We start from the raw sequence: 19519 nt of genomic DNA on the forward strand, positions 1-19519 counted from the left end.
AAATAAAACAAAAAAGTAAAACCACAACAAAAATCACTAGCAATGAACAACTTAAAAAATAAATTAAAAAACAATTATATTTCTAATAGTTTCAAAATGAATAAAGTATTAGGAATAAATTTAACAAAAAAACACAAGACTTGTACAATGAAAACTATAGAATTTCATTGAAAAAAATTAAAGAAGAATGATCAGAAGACTTCATACTATTATGATGGCAACTCTCAAAATGATCTACAGGTTCGATGCAATCCCTATGAAAATCTCAGCTCCTTTTATTTATTTATATATATATTTAAATATATTTTATTGATTTTTTAAATTTTTTATTTTTTTACAGAGAGGAAGAGAGAGGGATAGAGAGTTAGAAACATTGATGAGAGAGATACATCGATCAGCTGCCTCTTGCACACCCCCTACTGGGGATGTGCCCGCAACCAAGGCACATGCCCTTGACCGGAATCGAACCCAGGACCTATCAGTCTGGAGGCCGACGCTCTATCCACTGAGCCAAACCGGTTTCGGCTCAGCTCTTTATTTTGGTGAAAATTGACAAGCTAATTCTAAAATTCATGTGGAGATGTAAGGGATCCGGAATAGCTAAAATATTTTGCAAAAGAAAAATAAAAAAGATGGAGGACTGAATAAAGTTGGAGGACTTACGCTTCCAGATTTCAGAACTTACTACATATCAAGACAGTGTGGTATTAGCATAAGAACAGAATTACAGATGATTGAAATAGAATTCAGAGTCCAGAAATAAGTCCTTATATTTCTGCAAGGGCTTCTTTGATAAGGATACCAAGACAATTCAATTCAATTTAGCACTATTGACTAAGACTGAATTTACACATATGCCTGGCAGTGTAGGCGCTTAATGACAAACATCATTATTGGTTATTTTGGCTCCATTCTAATGTCTTATACTTCCCTGGACCCCCAAACTTTGGCATCTCGGTACCTCTGGTGGTTAACAGCAGGCCTTCAAATGGTATTGCTTTTGTAACATTTAACCAAGTTAACTTGTTCCCAAACTGCCAGAACGGCCTGCTTATGGCCACCCGCCTTTGCCATCCTCCTTTCACAGTGAGGACGAGGCGTTTGAAAAGGCTTGGGCTTTCACTCAGGACACGATTTACATTGTCAGGAAAAGGAAGTTTTTAGAAAAGGTCTTGGTCAGCTCTAAAATTAATTGAAATCAACTCAGCAAACATTTAAAAAATTTTTATTTTTAGACATTGTCCTTTAAGCATTTAATATCTTTTATTGATTCAGTGGCAGCATCTGCTCAGTTAGGAAAGGCACCTGTCAGAAACAAAATGCACAAACATACTGCAAGGTCCCTGTCACCAGAGACCACCTGGAGAGCAGGGACTGTGATTTCATGTGTATAGTAGCACCTCAACCTTTCAGGACTTGTATCAGTTAAAACACTCAAACCCTTTATTTCCTCCTCCCCACTTCTCTACTTCCCTTCTTCCCTCCATTTCCAAGCTTTCGTTTAGCAAAGGAAACATATACTAGAAGGTAACTCCTTGAGTAACTCCAGGACCAGCTACCATGGGCGGAAGAGTCTGGTTTTAGAGCTGGAACATTAAAAAAAAAAAAGTTTTTAAAGCAGAATACATTTAGGTAACATATTTGGAGCCTGAGTCCTAGAGAAATGGCTTTGCCCTGGTTCCACACCTGCTCCCTGGTCTAAGTGGGGGGATGGGGAAAAGGGGGGGAGAGGGGGAAGGGGGAAGAAGCAGGAATCATTAGAGCTCTGGTGAGTTTAGAAAGGTCTCCTCTCAGAAGAGTCACCAACTGGCTCTGCCCCGGCTTTCGGGTTTGGAAGCCAGACCCCTGGCCTCCACTCAGACACATGGACAAGCCTGTCCCCTTGTTCAGTCCACAAAGGAATCATGTTCTTTGAGCCAGGGTGGTGGAGAAGAGTGTGATACAACAGAAAGGTGGACTTTGGAGTCCAAGAGACCTGGGTTTGAGTCTTTGAGACTTACTGGCTGTGTGACTTTGGACAAGTATTTTTTCTCTCTGAGTCTGAGATTCTTATCTTCGAATGGAAAAAGAATACGCCTGAGGTTATGGGGGAAAATAAACCCTATAACATAACTCATAGGAAAGCACCTTGCAACGTGCCTGGTATGTGGTGGATGTTCAAACACAGTACAGATAAAAGGTGTCTGGGGAGGAAGAATTTGCCAGTATTTCTCCAGACACAGTTAAGTGAGCACTTTTGTGGTGGGATGACATGAGCAGTGTGACCCAGGTGTCAGTCCTCTTACTTCCCTGATCCTCAATTTCTCCTCCAAAGGGATTCTAATCCCATGAGGGAGAGATTCCGAGAATTGAAGTTAAGTGTCAGAGTGTGTCACTTTCGGTTACAGAATAAAGATTGACTACCTTGTTTTCAAGATGCCTTCCATTCTAAGATGCACAATTGATTTTAAAAACAGCTGAGAGAGAGAGACAGAACAACTACATTAAGGGACCCATCAATTTTAAGACACATGCTGAGTTCATAATCATTAAAATGTTAAAAAAAAAAAAAATGCTCTGCAATTGAAGAAATATCATAACAGCAGTGCCGGCTCCCATTCATTAAGCATTTGCTGGTGCCAGGCACGATCAGAGCTGCTTTACTGAGACCAGAACTTGCTATTGTAACCCTGTGAGGCAGATGTTATCATTCTCACTTCAAGGTCAAGAAACCAGACAAGGAGAGGTCAAGTCCCTTTCCCAAGGTCACACACCAGGAAGTAGGGCTCGGAAGGCAGGGTCTTCTTAACTCCAAAATGCTTCCCCCTTTTGGCAGATTGTAGTCGAGGATAAGAAGTCAAAGAGGCCAGCTCTCTACAGAGAAATAAGTTGTGAACAAGGTACTTTGAAAGTGTCCTGAATAGAATTCTGCAAGGTGACCAGGAAGGGCACAGGTAACACAAACAGAGCTGTAATCTAATCTGTCCAAACACTGGTTCTCCAGTGGACGTGTTAACCGGAGAGCGAGGGTTGCTCAGAATGCAAATCGAGGGGAGCCAAGAAACGAGACTGAACGTGGGTTAATCTGCCGAGAGCGGAAGGAGGGGCTCTGAGCAGCCACCAGTCTGTTCCAGGCCCATAGAAACAGCAGCAATCGGTAGGTGAATCCTAGAGTCCTTGATTAATCCTCAAGGTCACCCTATGCTTTCCAATCCGACTCTTACTAATGATTAGAACCCTTCAGAGAAGAATTCCGTGTTCTCTTCCACCTTTCTTAAAGAGGGAAAGGTGTGCTGACCAATCAATCGTCCCGAGCTAGTTAGCAGTCACCTAGTACTGGAATAAATTACAAATTAATGAGCTGGTTTCCTGGTGAGTTAGTCCAGTTAGTCCCCCTGATTATGGGATTGGATAGTTTGCCCTGCAAAGCTGTGGATATGGCCCTTACTCTGACATGACTCAGATGCGACACTCTCGGGAGCATGCCCTGACCCCTGACCCCTGACCAGAAAACTCTTGGTCTGTCTGTCTGTCTGTCTAGCTATCATTTTTGAGGGGAGAGAGCCAAACCCACATCACTGGATTCCCTTCATAGCTCTACCTCCCCAGATGACAAAAGGGTAGTCCACAGCTTTTTGGTAAGGTGGCAGTGGAGATATGGACACAGGACACAGTCGGGGTGGGGAGGGCAGGGCAGGATGGGGTTGGGGGTTGTCTGAAGCTTCAGGGATTGGATGAGATGCCCCTGTTGATCTGACTGGAAGGAACTCATATTGAAGCTGCCAAAGGAGAAACGTGCTTGTTGGTCTTGACTGGAGAAGGCTCTTCAGACGGTAGCCGAGATAGCACCAGGGTGGGGGTCACCGTGTCTCCACGTGGACGTCAGGAGGGCAGAAGGTAACAGATGCAGGGTGTTGGCTGCTGCTGCTGCTGGTTGGGCCTTGGGCATAAGGGGAGACTGGCTTGGGGCCCTTGGGCTCCAGCTCCCGCCTCGCCCTCATTTTCCTGCAATGAGATACGCACACTTGGTTGAGTCTCTCCGCTCCTGTGCCCAGGGAGTAGGTGCTGTGACTATGGCTTTGGCGAAGAGATTAATGTAGATCATCATTAAATGATGTTGCTTAATTGCTAGCCATCTTAATTTCACAGATGGACAGGACCTTAGGCATTAGCTAGTCTGACTCTTTGATTTTTTGTTTAATCTAAATTAGATACTTTATTTAAATTTTTCTTATTAATGAATGAGTCAACTGTCAGATAGGTGGCTGTATTAAAGACAAGACAAAGATGTTCCACTTTTGGTAGCATGAGTTAAATTTTGCAGCCTCATTATGCTTGCTAATTTTATTGCTGGAAATATTTAGTAACTTTGAACATAATCGAGAAGAGAATATACTTAAAATGCATATCCTTTCATCTCATATGCCATAAAATTCAATAATTAACGACAATCATTCATTCTAATGTCTATGTATTTCATCTTGTTGGCCTGTCATAATTCTTTTTTAAAAATTTCAAATCCTCAGAAAAGTTGTACAAATAGCACAATTAATATTCCAATACCCTTCACCAAACAGTGCACTGGCTGTTAACAATTTGCCAAATTTGTTTTCTCTCTCTCTCTCTCTCTCTCCCTCCCTCCCTCCCCCTCCTCCACTTACATACATACAAGCACAAACATATACACAGAATTGTGTGTGATTTCTTAAAATCATGAGCCATTTGTGAGTTAATTGCAGACACCATGCCACTTTATCCCTCGGTGGTACTAAGAACAAGGGCATTCCCCAATGTAACCAACAACATAATTATCACACTCGGAGACTCTTCCATATGAAAGATGATAAAATTGGCGCTGAGAGGTTAAATGACTTGCCTGGTTTTGACAGACCAAACACCACTGTACACAGGGGTGAGTGGAGTCTTCATCCACCTTACCCGCTAGAAAGGGGCTTAGAGTCCCATCAACGACGGAGAAAAATAAAGGGTAGACACAGGGGTTTGATGCCACTTCCTGGTTTGGGATAGACTCAAATTGTAACACCCCAAAGGTTTTTAAAAATAACTTATTACATATTGTAATTATCATTACTTGCAGTGGTGTAGTATTGTCTTTGAAACGAGAGGGACTGGGCTGAGTCCCAACTCTGGCGATTAGGGTTGCGTGACCTTGGGCATGTTACTTAATCTTCCTGTGCCTGTTTTTTCATGTCTAAACATTTGGGGATAACAGTAGTACAAACCTTGTGGGGTTGTTGTGAAGTGTAAATGACTTAATAATGTAAGAAGCTTAGGACCATGCATGGCACGTAGTAAGCGATGAATATATGTCTATCTACCAATATAAATATTAATTTTATGATGAAAACAATGCATGTTTACTACTCCTCAAAAACAAGGATGCAATGACCCTTAAAACCAACAAAAACCAACAACCAACTAACTACAGCCCCTGCTTGTTAACACCTTGTGTCTCAGCTGAGCCCTCCTTGAATGTGTGTAATCCAGATGTCTTATCATCCTGTACATACTGTTTTTTAAACTTTGACAATTGATTTCTTCCTTGAATGACCTTCTAGCAAAGTTGTGATTAGAGGTGATGAACACAAATTTTATTCTTCATGCAATCAAGTTCTATTATTTTATTTTATCTTATCTGGTCCCAGAAAGTGGAGTCATGTGTACATGTATTTGTCACCCCAAATATTCATGTGGTTCACCCAGCAGAGGACTACCCAAGAGAAGAGGATTGAAACCTCCCTCTATTACCTGTATGTGTGTGTGTGTGTGTGTGTATATATATATATATATATACACACACACACACACACACACACACACACACACACACAGGTGTTTGCCACCGTGCTCAAGGTCTATGCCATTGTCATGATCACTGTTGTATTTTTAAAATATATCTCCAGTCCTAACTGGTTTGGCTCAGTGGATAGAGCATCAGCCTGTTGACTGAAAGTTCCCAGGTTCGATTCCAGTCAAGGGCATGTACCTTGCTTGTGGCACATCCCCAGTAAGAGGTGCACCAGAGGCAGCTGATCGATGTTTCTCTCTCATCGATGTTTCTAACTCTATCTCTCTCCCTTCCTCTCTGTAAAAAACCAATAAAATATATATTTAAAAATATATATATATATATCTCCAAGTACAAAATATTTGGTCACTCTGAAGTTTCTATAGGAGAGCAGATATCAAAAAGGGACCCACAGCCGAATCCAGTTTGGCTCAGTGGATGGAGTGTCAGTCTGCAGACTGAAAGGTCCCAGGTTCAATTCCGGTCAAGGGCATGTACCTTGGTTGCGGGCACATCCCCAGTGGGGGGGTGTGCAGGAGGCAGCTGATTGATGTTTCTCTCTCATCGATGTTTCTAGCTCTCTATCCCTCTCCTTCCTCCCTGTAAAAAATCAATAAAATATAATTAAAAACAAAAGGGACCCCCCAAAGGCTAGAGGATGAGGATGGACTCATGGATGTTGCTGGGTACGTGACGGGCACCCACACATGTTAGTCCCCATTCATTCTGGTGTTACCGAGGGGACCCGTACCTGTTGTACACCTTCAGCAAGACCAGAACCACAGTGAAGATGATGATGACCACCACCACGATGGCAGCAACGATGGCTCCAGAACCTACGAGGAGGAGAGGGGAGAGGACAAATGTGGGAACTGAAAGGCGGAGGAGCATTCAGAGCCTGGGAGGGGGCCCCTGGGCCATGGGAAGACAGAGGATGCTGCACCTCCCTGCTGGCCCCGGGACAGAGTCACGCTGAGCAGCCGCGCACCCCTGCTCACAAGAGGGCGTGGGGGCTATGTCCTCAGCACACCGCCTGCCAGAATTCTGCCTTGGGTCAAGTCCGGCGTGACACAGCTTCAAACCTCTTCTGTAAACAGGCAAGCAAAATACCCTCCCCTCTTTTTTCTTTTTTAAAACTATCCTTCACCGGAGGGTATTTTTCCCATTGATTTTTAGAGAGTGAAAGGGAGGGAGGGAGGGAGGGGGGGAAAAGAGAGAGATCGGTTGCCTCCAGCCTGTATCCCAAAATAGGGCTGAGGATCGAACCTGCAACCCAGGTACATGCCTTTGACCAGGAATCAAACCCAAGACCCAACGGTGCATGGGCTGACACTCTAACCATTGAGCCATGCTGGCCAGGGCCTGTCATCTTTTTGATAATATGAAAGTAATATGTAATTTTTGTAGAAAATTTTGAAAATACAAACCAAAAAAGGGAGAGAGGGGATAAAAACCTCCTTGCCCCCGAAATCACTGATTTTCTACACATGTATACACATTCACCTTGGCCCAGTGCCTGCCAGCACCAGAGCCTGGACCTGTTCATTACTGAGGGACACGCCACGTGCCGGGAGGCCTGCTTCCTTTGCGGAAGTGAATACCAAGTCACCTGGAATGACTGGAATGGTCCCAGCCTTCCCCAATACAATCAGCTGGTGTTCTGAAGAGTGGCCCTCAGAGGTTTCCTCCTGGGGACCCCTTGTTCCTGCAGGTGTCTCCCCTGGGCTAATCCTCCCACCTACATTTATGGATTCCTTTGGGAACTGACGTGTCTGCCTCACAAAATTCGTATGAAGGTAGCTACACTTCAAGGCGACCCATTTAAGGACATCTTACAAACGATTCAAATGCCCTCTAGACCCCAAAACTCCCTAATGAGAATAATAGCAGAAATAATACTACCCAGTAGTGCACACCTAGCTGTTCTAAGCATTTGTCATGGATTTTCTCTCTCTTTTTTTAAAATTTTTTATATTTTACTGATTTTTTTTTTTTTCTTTCAGAGAGGAAGAGAGAGGGATAGAGAGTTAGAAACATCAATGGGAGCTGGGACCGGTTTGGCTCAATGGATAGAGCGTCGGCTTGGGGACTGAAGGGTCCCGGGTTCGATTCCGGTCAAGGGCATGTACCTTGGTTGCGGGCATATCCCCAGTAGGGGGTGTGCAAGAGGCAGCTGATCGATGACTCTCTCATCGATGTTTCTAACTCTCTATCTCTCTCCCTTCCTCTCTGCATAAAATCAATAAAATATATTAAAAAAAAAAAAAAGAAAGAAACATCGATGGGAATCATTGATCAGCTGCCTCTGCACACCACCTACTGGGGATGTACCCGAAATCAAGGTACATGCCCTTGACCAGAATCGAACCTGGGACCCTTCAGTTCGCAGGCCAATGCTCTTGGATTATCTCTCTTAATCCGCACCTGCCTTATGCGGTAACTTCATTAATATCCCATTCATAGGTGAAGAAACAGGCACAGAGCAGTGAAAGCACATGCTCCAGGCCACCTAGTTGGCAAGCAGTGGAACTGAGACCGAGACCCAGGCAGCCTGTCTCCAGAGCCCACGCTCTTGACCTCTAGCCCAGGAGCTGACCTTGACACTTGCCCCGCCATCCCTCCCCACCTGCCACGCCAAGTTGATCTTACTCTTGTACAGAAAGTCATCCTCTCTGGTGGTCACGTTCAATGAGAAGAAGGTGGTGCCCCCCAAAGGGGTGGGTGTGGTCATCTTGATCCTGGTGAGAATGAAGACGAAATTTTGTTTCAGATCAGGGTAAGCTTTATAAACCCGGTGTGATGCTTCCTTTGGCCTTTACCTGGATGACTGGAGAATATTCAAGCCTTTCGCAAGTCAATACAGGCTCTTTACTATACGCTGAGTGGCCAGATTATGATGATCTCTGAATGCATAATAATCTGGCCACTCAGTGTACTTTTCTTGAGTACCTCATTTATTTGATATCAAAGATACTATAAATTGTGCACCTGCTCAGTTTTTCCCTTTGCAAAAGCTCAGTGGTTGGCAAACTCATTAGTCAACAGAGCCAAATATCAACAGTATGACTGAAATTTCTTTTGAGAGCCGAAAACTGACTTCTGCGCATGGGCCACAAAGTTTCAGTCGCACTCTACGTGCACGTGGTATTTTGTGGAAGAGCCACACTTCAGGGACCAAAGAGCCGCATGTGGCTCACGAGCCGCAGTTTGCCGACCACGGCACTGGCTGACAGAAAGCTCAGGGCAAACAGGCGGTTGATCTCCAGCAGGTACCCATTTGAGATACAAATACACTGAGTGGCCAGATGATTATGCGTTCAGAGATCATAATAATCTGGTCACTCCATATATATTATACTTTAGGGAATTAAAAATAATGTCTGATATTTGTAAAGAGCTTCATTTTTCAAAGCAGTTTAAATCCATTCAACAACATCTATTAAACTCCTCCTGACCAGGTTCACCCAGAATGTCTGAATGGCTCTTCAGGAAACTGTGAGGGTGGCTATGAGTATTGCCATTTGACTGATGGAACTGAAGCCCCCCAACTACGTGGAGCCCCAAGTTTACCCAGCAGAAGTTAACCCGGGACATGTGCCTCCCACACTAGTGGGCTTCTCACCGCCTGCAACAGTGTCTGGAATGATATTCCTGCTTTGAAGTGTTTTACAATCTAAGGAGGCAATGGGGGGAAATTAATGATGATTATGAAGTAGTCAGTGACATAAGCCATGGGAGGAGATCGGTTCAAATGGGCTGGTGGGTGAGAGGAAGAACAAAGGTCAGGCTTCACAAAGCCCTCCATGGGAAGAGAATGCATGCTGAGCGTTTACTTATCATGCACCAGGCTCTGTCCCAGGTGCCTGCACGTACTACATAAGCTCACGTAATCCTCTCATTTTGCAGCTGAGCAAACAGGCTGAGTGGAATGAATGGACCAAAGTCACACAGCTAAGAAGATGTGGAGCCTGGGCTGGAAATCGAACTGTGACCTCCTGGTTCAGAGGTCGATGCTCAACCCACTGAGCAACACTGGCCAGGGTATATGTTATTCTTCTTTTAAAACACATTTTTATTGATCTCAGAGAGGAAGGAAGAGGGAGAGAGATAGAAACATCCATGATGAGAGAGAATCATTGATTGGTTGCCTCCTGCAAGCCTCCCACTGGAATAGAACCTGGGACCTTTCAGTTTGCAGGCTGATGCTCTATCCACTGAGCCAAGCCTGCTAGGGCTATATTATTATTTATAATTAAAAAATATTTCTGCCCTGGCTGATGTGGCTCAGTTGGTTGAGTGTCATTCTTTGCACCAAGAGGTTGCTGGTTCAAATACAGTCAGGGCACATGCCCAGGTTGCATGTTGTGGACTCCAGCCCCAGTAGGGGACATGTGGGAGGCAGCAGATCAATGTTTCTCTCTCCCTCTTGCTTACTCTTTTTCTAAAAAAAAAAAAACATTTAAGAATAATAAAGCCCTGGCTGGTTTGGCTCAGTGGATAGAGTGTGGGCCTGTGGACTAAAGGGCACTGGTTCAATTCTGGTCAAGAGCATATGCCTAGGTTGTAGGCTTGATCCCCAGTAGGGGGAATGCAGGAGGCGGCTGATCAATGATTCTCTTTCATCACTGATGTTTCTCTCCCTCTCTCTCTCTCTCTCTCTCTCTCTCTCTCTCTCTCCCTGCCCCTTCCTCTCTGAAATCAGCTCGGATTAAACAAATGTTTACAATCATATTTCCTTCTGTTCTTTACTTAAAAAACAATAGACTCAGTCGAAATCCCTTTTCTATTCTATCTCAATCTCCCCTCCCCACCCCCCCGCACCTTGGCTAATAGTGTTTATTCTTTTCATCAAAGTTTAAAAAATGTTTACTACGTATGTATATGTCCATACACATAGCGTATACCCATGCACAGAGTACAGAGCCATAACCCTGGTATATGCTGTGAGTCAACATACTTAGTAAACCAACATGAATGGAGCACCTACGAAGTGGTTGATCCTATGCTAGGAGCTGGGAATACATTATGAAATAAAAGACAAACTCCTGCCTCCAGAAGCTCACATTCCATTTTATTTTATTTTGGGAGGAAAGAGAAGCTCGCAGTTTAGTAGAGAAAAGACTGTAGGTGTGACCACGGCATTCTTGGGCTCAAAAACAATCCTCTCCCCAGAGCCCACACTTGTACATCTGGCAGCAAAAGCCCTGCATGGGCCGTTTTCACCCTCAGCTTCACGCTCTCAGCTGCTCACACCAACCTCTGCCAGAGCTGTGACAATGGGCTCTCCATCGTCCCCCGTCATTTCTGGGCTTTGCCGTCTCTGGGCTGGCTGCCCTGGGCCTTGCCCTCCCCAGGCCCCCACCGCGGGCATCTCCCGAGCGCCCCACCTCTGGCTGCTTCTCTGCTAGACCCTCCCAACTCCTGATGGAAACACTCCTCCATGGGGGTCAGGCTGAGGCTCCCGCTCAGAAGGACCCTCTGTAGCCAGGCTCTGTGGATCCACAGGACGGACTCTGCCTTCACTTCCTCAGCTCTCTCCAGGTCTCCGCCTAAAGCAGGGGTCCTCAAACTACGGCCCGCGGGCCACATGCAGCCCCCAGGGGAGTCTGATCCTGCCCGCCAGGTTTTTTGGGCAGTGAGCGCAGCCAAGGTGTTACAGTAGGAATTAGTAGTTCATATAGTCCGGCCCTCCAGCTCTCTGAGGGACCGTGATCTGGCCCCCACTTTAAAAAGTTTGAGGACCCCTGGAAAGCCTCCCGGCTCTTGTCTGCGCCTCCTCCCGAAGACCAGATCCTCAGGACGCCCCGCGAGGACTCCCCTGTGGCTCTGCCCCTGACCTTCCCTCCTTGGCCAACGTTTCCTCCCGACCGGACTTTCTGAATCCTAACCATCCCAAACAGGCCCAGGCCGGCCGTGCTCCACTGCCTGCTCCTAAGCCAAAAGGATCACAGCCTTCAAGACTCAGCCCAGCCACCCCAGGAGGAGGCCTACCCGACAGAATTGTCCTTCCTGTCCGCTCCCTCCCTCACAGCCCCCAGAGGACACACCGCAGCGGGCGTCTCACTCGCTGTGGCTGGCTGTTCGGCTCCCAGGTGCACTGAGGGTAGAGCCTGTTTCCGGTTCTTTCTCAAACCTTCTACCTGCCCCAGGTAACGTGTCCGGAGCCGCTCACCTTGGCCACTGGAAGTCCTTGGGGGAGCACTTGGCCCTCTCCCGGATTGGTTTGCTCCTCTGTGAAATGAGGTAGCTTTTCCCCAGGGAGCTGAGAGGTGGAGGTTAAGCGTGAAAAGTGCTTTTTCATGTTCTAGTGCACATATGTCAAACACAAGGCCCGCTGGCCAAATCCAGCCCGCCAGGCCTTGCAATGTGGCCCGCACTGCGCTGTCATCACTGCACTCCGCTGTCAGTTTATGACATTGTCAGTTTATGACTGTTCAGTAAACCATTCGGCCCGCGATTTAGGCTGGATTTTAGATTTTGGCCCCTTCTCTGATTGAGTTCGACACCCCTATTCTAGTGGATATTAGGGGATATTTGTTGAACTAAATTACAGGCAGGTGGATCTGGAGCTCAAAACAACAAAATCTTCTTTCTATAAATATAAGTGTGGACCAATATAAGAATATGAAAGTCTCCCCTCATCCCAGAATTCTCCCCCCTACTCCTAAGGAGAGATACCTGCGCTGCCCCCCCCCCCCCCCCCCCGCTGTTCTCCATCCCAGCACATAGTTTTAATATGCAGCTGCCCAATCACCCTCTGCTACTATCCCCACCAACACTGAGCCGAGAAGATTCACCAGTAATGCTTTCTCAAAATTCCTTTTAAAAACAGAAGAGAGAGGCCGCTGATCAGGGGTCACTTAGTGAGGGAGGCGCGGAATAGTCACTGGATCCGCTAAAGCCTGCCCGCCCGTGCACACGTCCGCCGTTAAACCAGCGAGCACAGGAACGACAGAAGCCACCACCCAAGGGCCTGCCACATGGCAAAACCTGGTGGCAGGTGTTTTTAAAGACCCATGCTTTGGTTCAATTTGCTAACTTATGTAAAACAGGGTTTCCTCTCCCCTTGTTTCAGGTGAGGCCGCCAAGACCTGGGGATAAAGTGAACTGTCCACGCTCACACAGCCTGGAAGCTGGCCCTGCCGCTTCAAAGTGTGCATCCTTCCCACTGCACCACCCGGCCCCGGGACCCACTGGAGGGTCCAGGACAAGTCGCCACAGAAACATGCTATGGGGACACACACACTCTGACCAGGATGCAGCCTCGAAGGCACCAGGACACAGCTCCTGCGCACACACACACACACACACACACACACGCACGCACACGCACACACTCACACACACTGACCAGGGATGCAGCCTCGAAGGCACCAGGACACGGCTCCTGCACAACACACACACACACACACACACACACACACACACACACACGCACGCACACACTGACCAGGGATGCAGCCTCGAAGGCACCAGGACACGGCTCCTGCACACACACACACACACACACACACTCTGACCAGGGATGCAGCCTCAAAGGCACCAGGACACGGCTCCTGCACACACACACACACTGACCAGGGATGCAGTCTCTAAGGCACCAGGACACGGCTCCTCCCGGGATGACCTCTGGGCAGCCTCCCAGCTCCAGGTTCAGCTCCTTCCTGGTGGCCCGGCTGCTCTTCTCTCTGAGAGCAGTGAGCAGCCTCAGAGCGTCTCCGGCCTCATCTCGGGCCAGGGCTCTCAATTACATCTCTGTTCCTGCCACACCAGAGAAGGCGGGAGGAGGGTGGTGCACAGCGATGGCCAAGGCTGTGGGTGTTTTCATGTGGGGAGCCCCAGCCAGTCCCGTTAACCAAGTGAGGTCCAGTAGGGGGACTATTGAATCAAATATGCCTGTGCCCAGGGTCTATGGCTATGGAAAAGTGTACGGGGTGGGTGATGCTGGTTTCCACTGACTGAGGTTAATTTAATAATAATAATAATCTATAATAATAAAAGCATAGCCGAAACCAGTTTGGCTCAGTGGATAGAGCGTCGGTCTGCGAACTGAAAGGACCCAGGTTCGATTTCAGTCAAGGGCATGTACATTGGTTGTGGGCACATTCCTGGTAGAGGGTGTGCAGGGGACAGCTGGTCGATGTTTCTCTCTCATCGATGTTTCTAGCTCTCTATTTTTTTTAAAATATATTTTATTGATTTTTTACAGAGAGGAAGGGAGAGAGATAGAGAGCTAGAAACGTCGATGAGAGAGAAACATCGACCAGCTGCCTCTTGCACGCCCCCTACCGGGGATGTGCCCGCAACCAACGTACATGTCCTTGACCGGAATCGAACCCGGGACCTTTCAGTCCACAGACCGACACTCTACCACTGAGCCAAACCGGTTTCGGCCTATCTCTCTATCTTTTTCCCTTCCTCTCTGTAAAATATCAATAAAATACATTAAAAAAGAAAAAGCATAATATGCTCATTAGACCAGACAGCCAAACGACCTTCAGGACAACCTTTCAGATGAAGCTGGGGCTGTGAGGGCCAAGCCCCTTGCACAAATTTCGTGTATCAGGCCTCTTGTAATAATAATAATAATAATAATAATAATAATAATACAACTATGTGCTAGGCACTGCACTCAGTGCTTTGTGTGGAAGGTCTTACTGAATCCTCATATCTGTCTGGCAAGGAAGGTGCAGTCACCGTGCCCATTCTACAGATGAGAAAACTGAGGCTCAGAGCAGAGTGGAATCAATAAAAGCTCACCAAGCTAATATTGTAGCTGTGCTAGCATTCAAGCTGGGTCTGTTGGATTTCATAACCCCTCCCCCGCAGTGAATCCTCCCAGTGAATCCACAAGATACAAATGGCCCAGCATCCAGATCTCAAATCAACATCAGGCTCCTACGGAAAACCTACATGGGCGGGGGCGCAGCAGAGAGAGGCAGAGCCCTAGCCCCAGGCCCCTGACCCTGACTGGTCCTACCATCCTGGTCCCTGTGCCGGCAACACTCTGGACCTCTTCAGCAGAGCCTGAATTTCGCTTCCAAAATCAACAAGGGATCGCTGTCCCTCGGGCTGTTTACAAATGGCCAGTGTGGGAGGTCAGTTTGGGAAGTGATAGAGGGTCATGACCATTTACTCCTGAGCCACTCCTCCCTGTTCCTTGGTCAAGTGGCAGAGCCAAATCTGGAAGATAAATGTTGCCAGGCCTGTCTGTCCAAAATATCTCCCCTACTGCTCTGCCCAGGGGTACCCTCCTTCCTCCTGGCGTGGCCTAAAGTTCCCTGGTGGATAAGAATACAAAGACAGCCGAAACCGGTTTGGCTCAGTGGATAGAGCGTCGGCCTGCGGACTGAAAGGTCCCGGGTTCGATTCCGGTCAAGGGCACGTACCTTGGTTTCGGGCACGTCCCCAGTGGGGGGAGGGGTGTGCAAGAGGCAACTGGTCGATGTTTCTCTCTCATCGACGTTTCTAACTCTCTATCTCTCTCAATTCCTCTCTGTGTAAAATCAATAAAATATATAAAAAAAGAAAAAAGAAAACAAAGACAGTACCAGTCCTAGGTGACCCCTGCTCAAAAGGCCAACTGTAACTCGGAGTAAATAACCCATGAATGACCTTGACCCACCAAAACATCGGGATTGATTTCCCCAATCCCCTCAGAGATGGGAGGTTCAGCGTGACTTGGTCTTTTCCACAGACAAAACCCCACTGATCCCAAGCAGCCCCGGGAGCTGTCGGGAAGTTTTAATGATCAGAAAATTAACCTTCATGTCGGAACTAAAATTTCTCTTGTTGTGATTTTCATCCATTCATCCTACTTCTCAGCCCACAAAGGTAATCTGCTACCTCTTACACGTGACAACTGTCAGGTTAAAAGCACTTCTGTGGCCCTAGCCTGTTTGGCTTAGTGGTGAGGTCTTCATGTCAGCCCGAGAACTGAATTCAGGGTTGCAGGTTTGATTCCATCAAGGGCTTGCACCTTATACCTGGGTTGTAGGCTCCATCCCTAGTCAGGGGGTGTGCGGGAGGCAACCAATTGATGCGTCTCTCTCACACTGATGTTTCTCTCTGTGTCTCTCCCCCTCCCTTCCACTCTCTCTAAAAATTAATGGGGAAAAATATCCTTAGGTGAGGATTGAAAACACACACACACTTCTATGCATGAAAGGTTAAATTCAATCTTCCATTGGATGGAGCAGTTAAGGCAGCTGATATCAACACTTCAATTTTACCTCCCACCGATAGGTGGCAATAGCAGTTGGTTAGCATATGCCCCTTTGTACTTAACCTACAAATGACTGATAAATATCCTGTGACCTCAACCTGTTTCTAAGTAAAGGAGTTTTCTGCCCTTGAAAACAGCAACTGTATGTTCTCTGATTCATTGCTTCTCAGGGATAAGTAGTCCCAGATCCTTTAAGTAAACTTGGGGTTCCCCATTTTTCTGTGTCAACGTCTCCATTAGATTCAGTACCGAAAACTGAACACATGACTCCAGAGGGGTCCCGAAATATCCGGAATGACATTTTTCTTGAAACTTATCAGAATTCTATGTGACCTTGGTCTTTACCTCTTGGGTTTTCTGATCTGTAATACAGCAGTTTATAAACTCCAGAGGGTTGTTGTGAGAATTCAATGAAATAAGTCATGTAACATATTTAGAACAGTGGCTGTGCACAAAACTTATTGGTATTACACTGATTAATGCAAACAAATAGCTCATTAACTTTACAGGGGCCACAGTAGACTGCTCATACACACACTGTTGATGCACCCCTAAAACTTTTTCAGGTCAATCAGAGCCCTAAGACTGGTAGGTAAAAGGGCTTTCTAAACTGCAAGATGCTGTGGAAATAAAAGGCAATAGCAGTTGCATTATTAATGGTAACGATGTTAAGATGAGCTTCTGTCCAATAACTAGGTCTCCATTATGCTCTTGTGCAAATGTCTTTTTGAACGTAAGTGCAGGATTTTGCATTGATTCCTCTTAGCCTTGACTTTGTTGATTTGGGGAAAGAAACTCTATGCCAAAACCGGTTTGGCTCAGTGGATAGAGCTTCAGCCTGTGGACTGAAGGGTCCCAGGTTCGATTCCGGTCAAGGGCATGTACCTTGGTTGGGGGCACATCCCCAGTGGGGGGTGTGCAGGAGGCAGCTGGTCAATGATTCTCTCTCATCGATGTTTCTAATTCTCTATCCCTCTCTCTTCCTCTCTGTGAAAAATCAATAAAATATATTAAAAAGAAAGAAAGAAACAAAGAAACAAAGAAAGAAAGAAACTCCAGCGCCATGAAGTATGATGCCCCAAGGAGGGAACTGAGGAGGGATTCCCAAGAACTGCCCGAGGGTTCCAATGTTCTCCTCCATTTCCATGGAGGGCAGAGATAGAGGAGATGATGACACCTCTCCCAGGAAGGTGAAAGTTCTAATGCGACTGGTAGGGCGTGGGGGCAGCTGGGTGGGCCAAGGAAGAACAAGGAACAGATTCTTGGGGTGAGAATCAGGAGAACAGAGTTGCCTTTCCCACACGTTTTGCATGTGACTTTGGAAAGCCCTCTTCTCTCTGGACCTTAGTTTTTCTATCTGTAAAATGGTCCCATTTGAAGATGATCTCTAAGAACCTTTCCAGTCCATAGTTCTATTGTATGCAACAGCTATCCATAGCTTAACTTAGGAACTAGTATTTTCATTTTTCTTTGTAGATACTGACTCGGAGTGTTAGGAGAGGGAAGTCAGCACATGCAATTCACACTGGAAGGCAGGAATGCTTCCTGGAAGGCATCTGAGACTGGACCAAACTGAGGAGAACTCACACAGGGGTTGGAAGTGGCAGCAGCGGTCCTTATGGGATGGACCTCTGAACACTCAGTTGGGCACATAGTCACCCACTTCTGCCTGAATCCTAAAGGGCCACCTCCTACACTCTCCATTCCCGTTGGATTCCCCCATCATCTCCCATGCTCCATCTGCCTGCCTGTGCGTAGCTCTGTCCCCTTGTGTATTACAGCTCCCAAAGATGGGATCCAACTTGGCTTAATGCTCCCTTGCACTTGGGGCCATTCCCAATTACAAACAAAATACCGGTACTTGTTCCTTGTGGTTGGTTTTCAGAAATTAGGAAGCACATTTCTGGTTTCAGTTATCCACCTATTCTTTCACCCTCCCATCCACTCACGTACCTACCCACCCCTCCACTGCACACAATTTGCCTTCCATCTGTTCTTCTGTCCATTTTTCTTGTCATTCACTCAACCAGCGTCTACCACGTACATAGCACAGAGAGGATGCAAAGAAGGGGTGTCTTAGAGCTGCGACAGTGAGTATAAGAAGTGGAACTGTTTCCTTTAAGAATCCTTCAATCAATAATTATTGGGAATCATCTCCCTCACGTCTAGCCCAGCCTTGATCTCAGCGATGTCTGATCAATATCCTATTGAAGACCTATGGAAAAAGCAGTGGCTTGCAGATCTGGGTTCTAGGCCCACCACTTCCATGAAGTCTTATTTACCTACTCTGTCACATCCTGCCTTGGACATTCTCTGTTTTTGATTTTCATGGCCCACATTGGAAAGAGAGCCGCCTCAAGGAGCTCCCAGCCCCAGACGCGCAGATCTGAGTTCCACACGCTAAGGTTTATAAACAGCAATCCCAGATGAAAGTGGTCACGGGACCGATGTTTGCCTGGTGCCAACAGGGTGGCACAAACAGTGCCAGGAGTCAGGGGGAGGATGAGACCTGGGCTTCGTGGTGGAGTCTGACAGAGCTGGAATGTGACCTGTGGCTTCCGTCTGGCCGGCAGTCTTGGGGCCCAAGCCAAGGGCCCGGCTCCCAAGGCTCCTCGCACAAATCTCCAGGTGTCCCACCGTCCCCGAGGAGGACAAACAGGCCCGAGGTTAAAGAATGAGTGCCCTTCAGTGAATGCGCCAGAAGAAAAGAATTCCACCTTGACGTCCTAGTCAGGAAGGGGAGGGAGCCAACCCTTAAGGAGACACGAACACAGTGCTAGGCACGAGGCTCCCGCGTGTTTTCTCATGTAATCACTTCAACAAGGCGAGCCTCTTCATCTCCGTTTTGCTGATAGAAAACCGAGGCTCGGAGAGGTTGAGTGACTTGCTCCAAGTCTTATAGTGAGTGGAGGAGCCGAGACTCAAACTCACATCTTCTACCTCCAAACTGTCCGTGGCTGCCAAGCCTCTCGGAGGAAAGCCATTGTCCTGAGGCCCTGCCAGGGTCAGCGCCCAGAGATGGCAGGGCCCCTCACACCCGGCACTGCTGCCACGGGGCCAGGTAATTCTCATTTTGGGGCCTGACCTGTGTGGCAGGATGTTTACAGCATCCCTGGCCTCCAGCCACGCGATGCCAGCAGCACCCCTCGTTGAGGCTAAGATGTCTCCAGATGTTTCTCAGTCTGGGAGGCAGATGGCCTCTGGGGGAGAACAGAACAGAACAACACACCTGTCTCTTGACAGCGCCCTGTCCTTTCCACATGAGAAAGTCCTGACCGGAAGGGGAATATCCATCCATAGATAGACAACCAGTAATAACAACGATGAGACAACCACAAACACAGCCACCATGTATCAGGTGCTTGCTATGCACTGGTTGCCAGTGCAGCTACTGAGTAATTGGGCCCGGTTTCGTCTGGAAGACAGAGGGCTCAGAAGGTCTTTAATCTTGTAAGGCCACTCCCTGTCCCATTCTGGTGCAAGGATGCCCTTCAGCTGCAGGGCCC

At 47.1% G+C, this 19519-nt stretch overlaps 1 protein-coding gene across 1 annotated transcript in view; it reads right to left on the bottom strand.

The window, feature by feature from the left end:
- Positions 1–1249: 1249 nt before the first annotated feature.
- The window catches only part of NCMAP (non-compact myelin associated protein), a 40927-nt gene continuing 22657 nt past the window's right edge, over positions 1250–19519 (bottom strand). The window contains exons 2-4 of the mRNA XM_084875190.1: positions 8438–8526; positions 6540–6624; positions 1250–3984 (exon numbers count right to left, since the gene is read on the bottom strand). Coding sequence (XP_084731316.1) covers positions 3840–3984; positions 6540–6624; positions 8438–8519 — 312 coding nt within the window. The 5' untranslated portion in view covers positions 8520–8526 and the 3' untranslated portion in view covers positions 1250–3839. The remainder of the gene's footprint in view (positions 3985–6539; positions 6625–8437; positions 8527–19519) is intronic.

This window comes from Pipistrellus hanaki, assembly GCF_964339955.1.
Source record: "Pipistrellus hanaki genome assembly, chromosome: 2".
Lineage (NCBI taxonomy): Eukaryota > Metazoa > Chordata > Mammalia > Chiroptera > Vespertilionidae > Pipistrellus > Pipistrellus hanaki.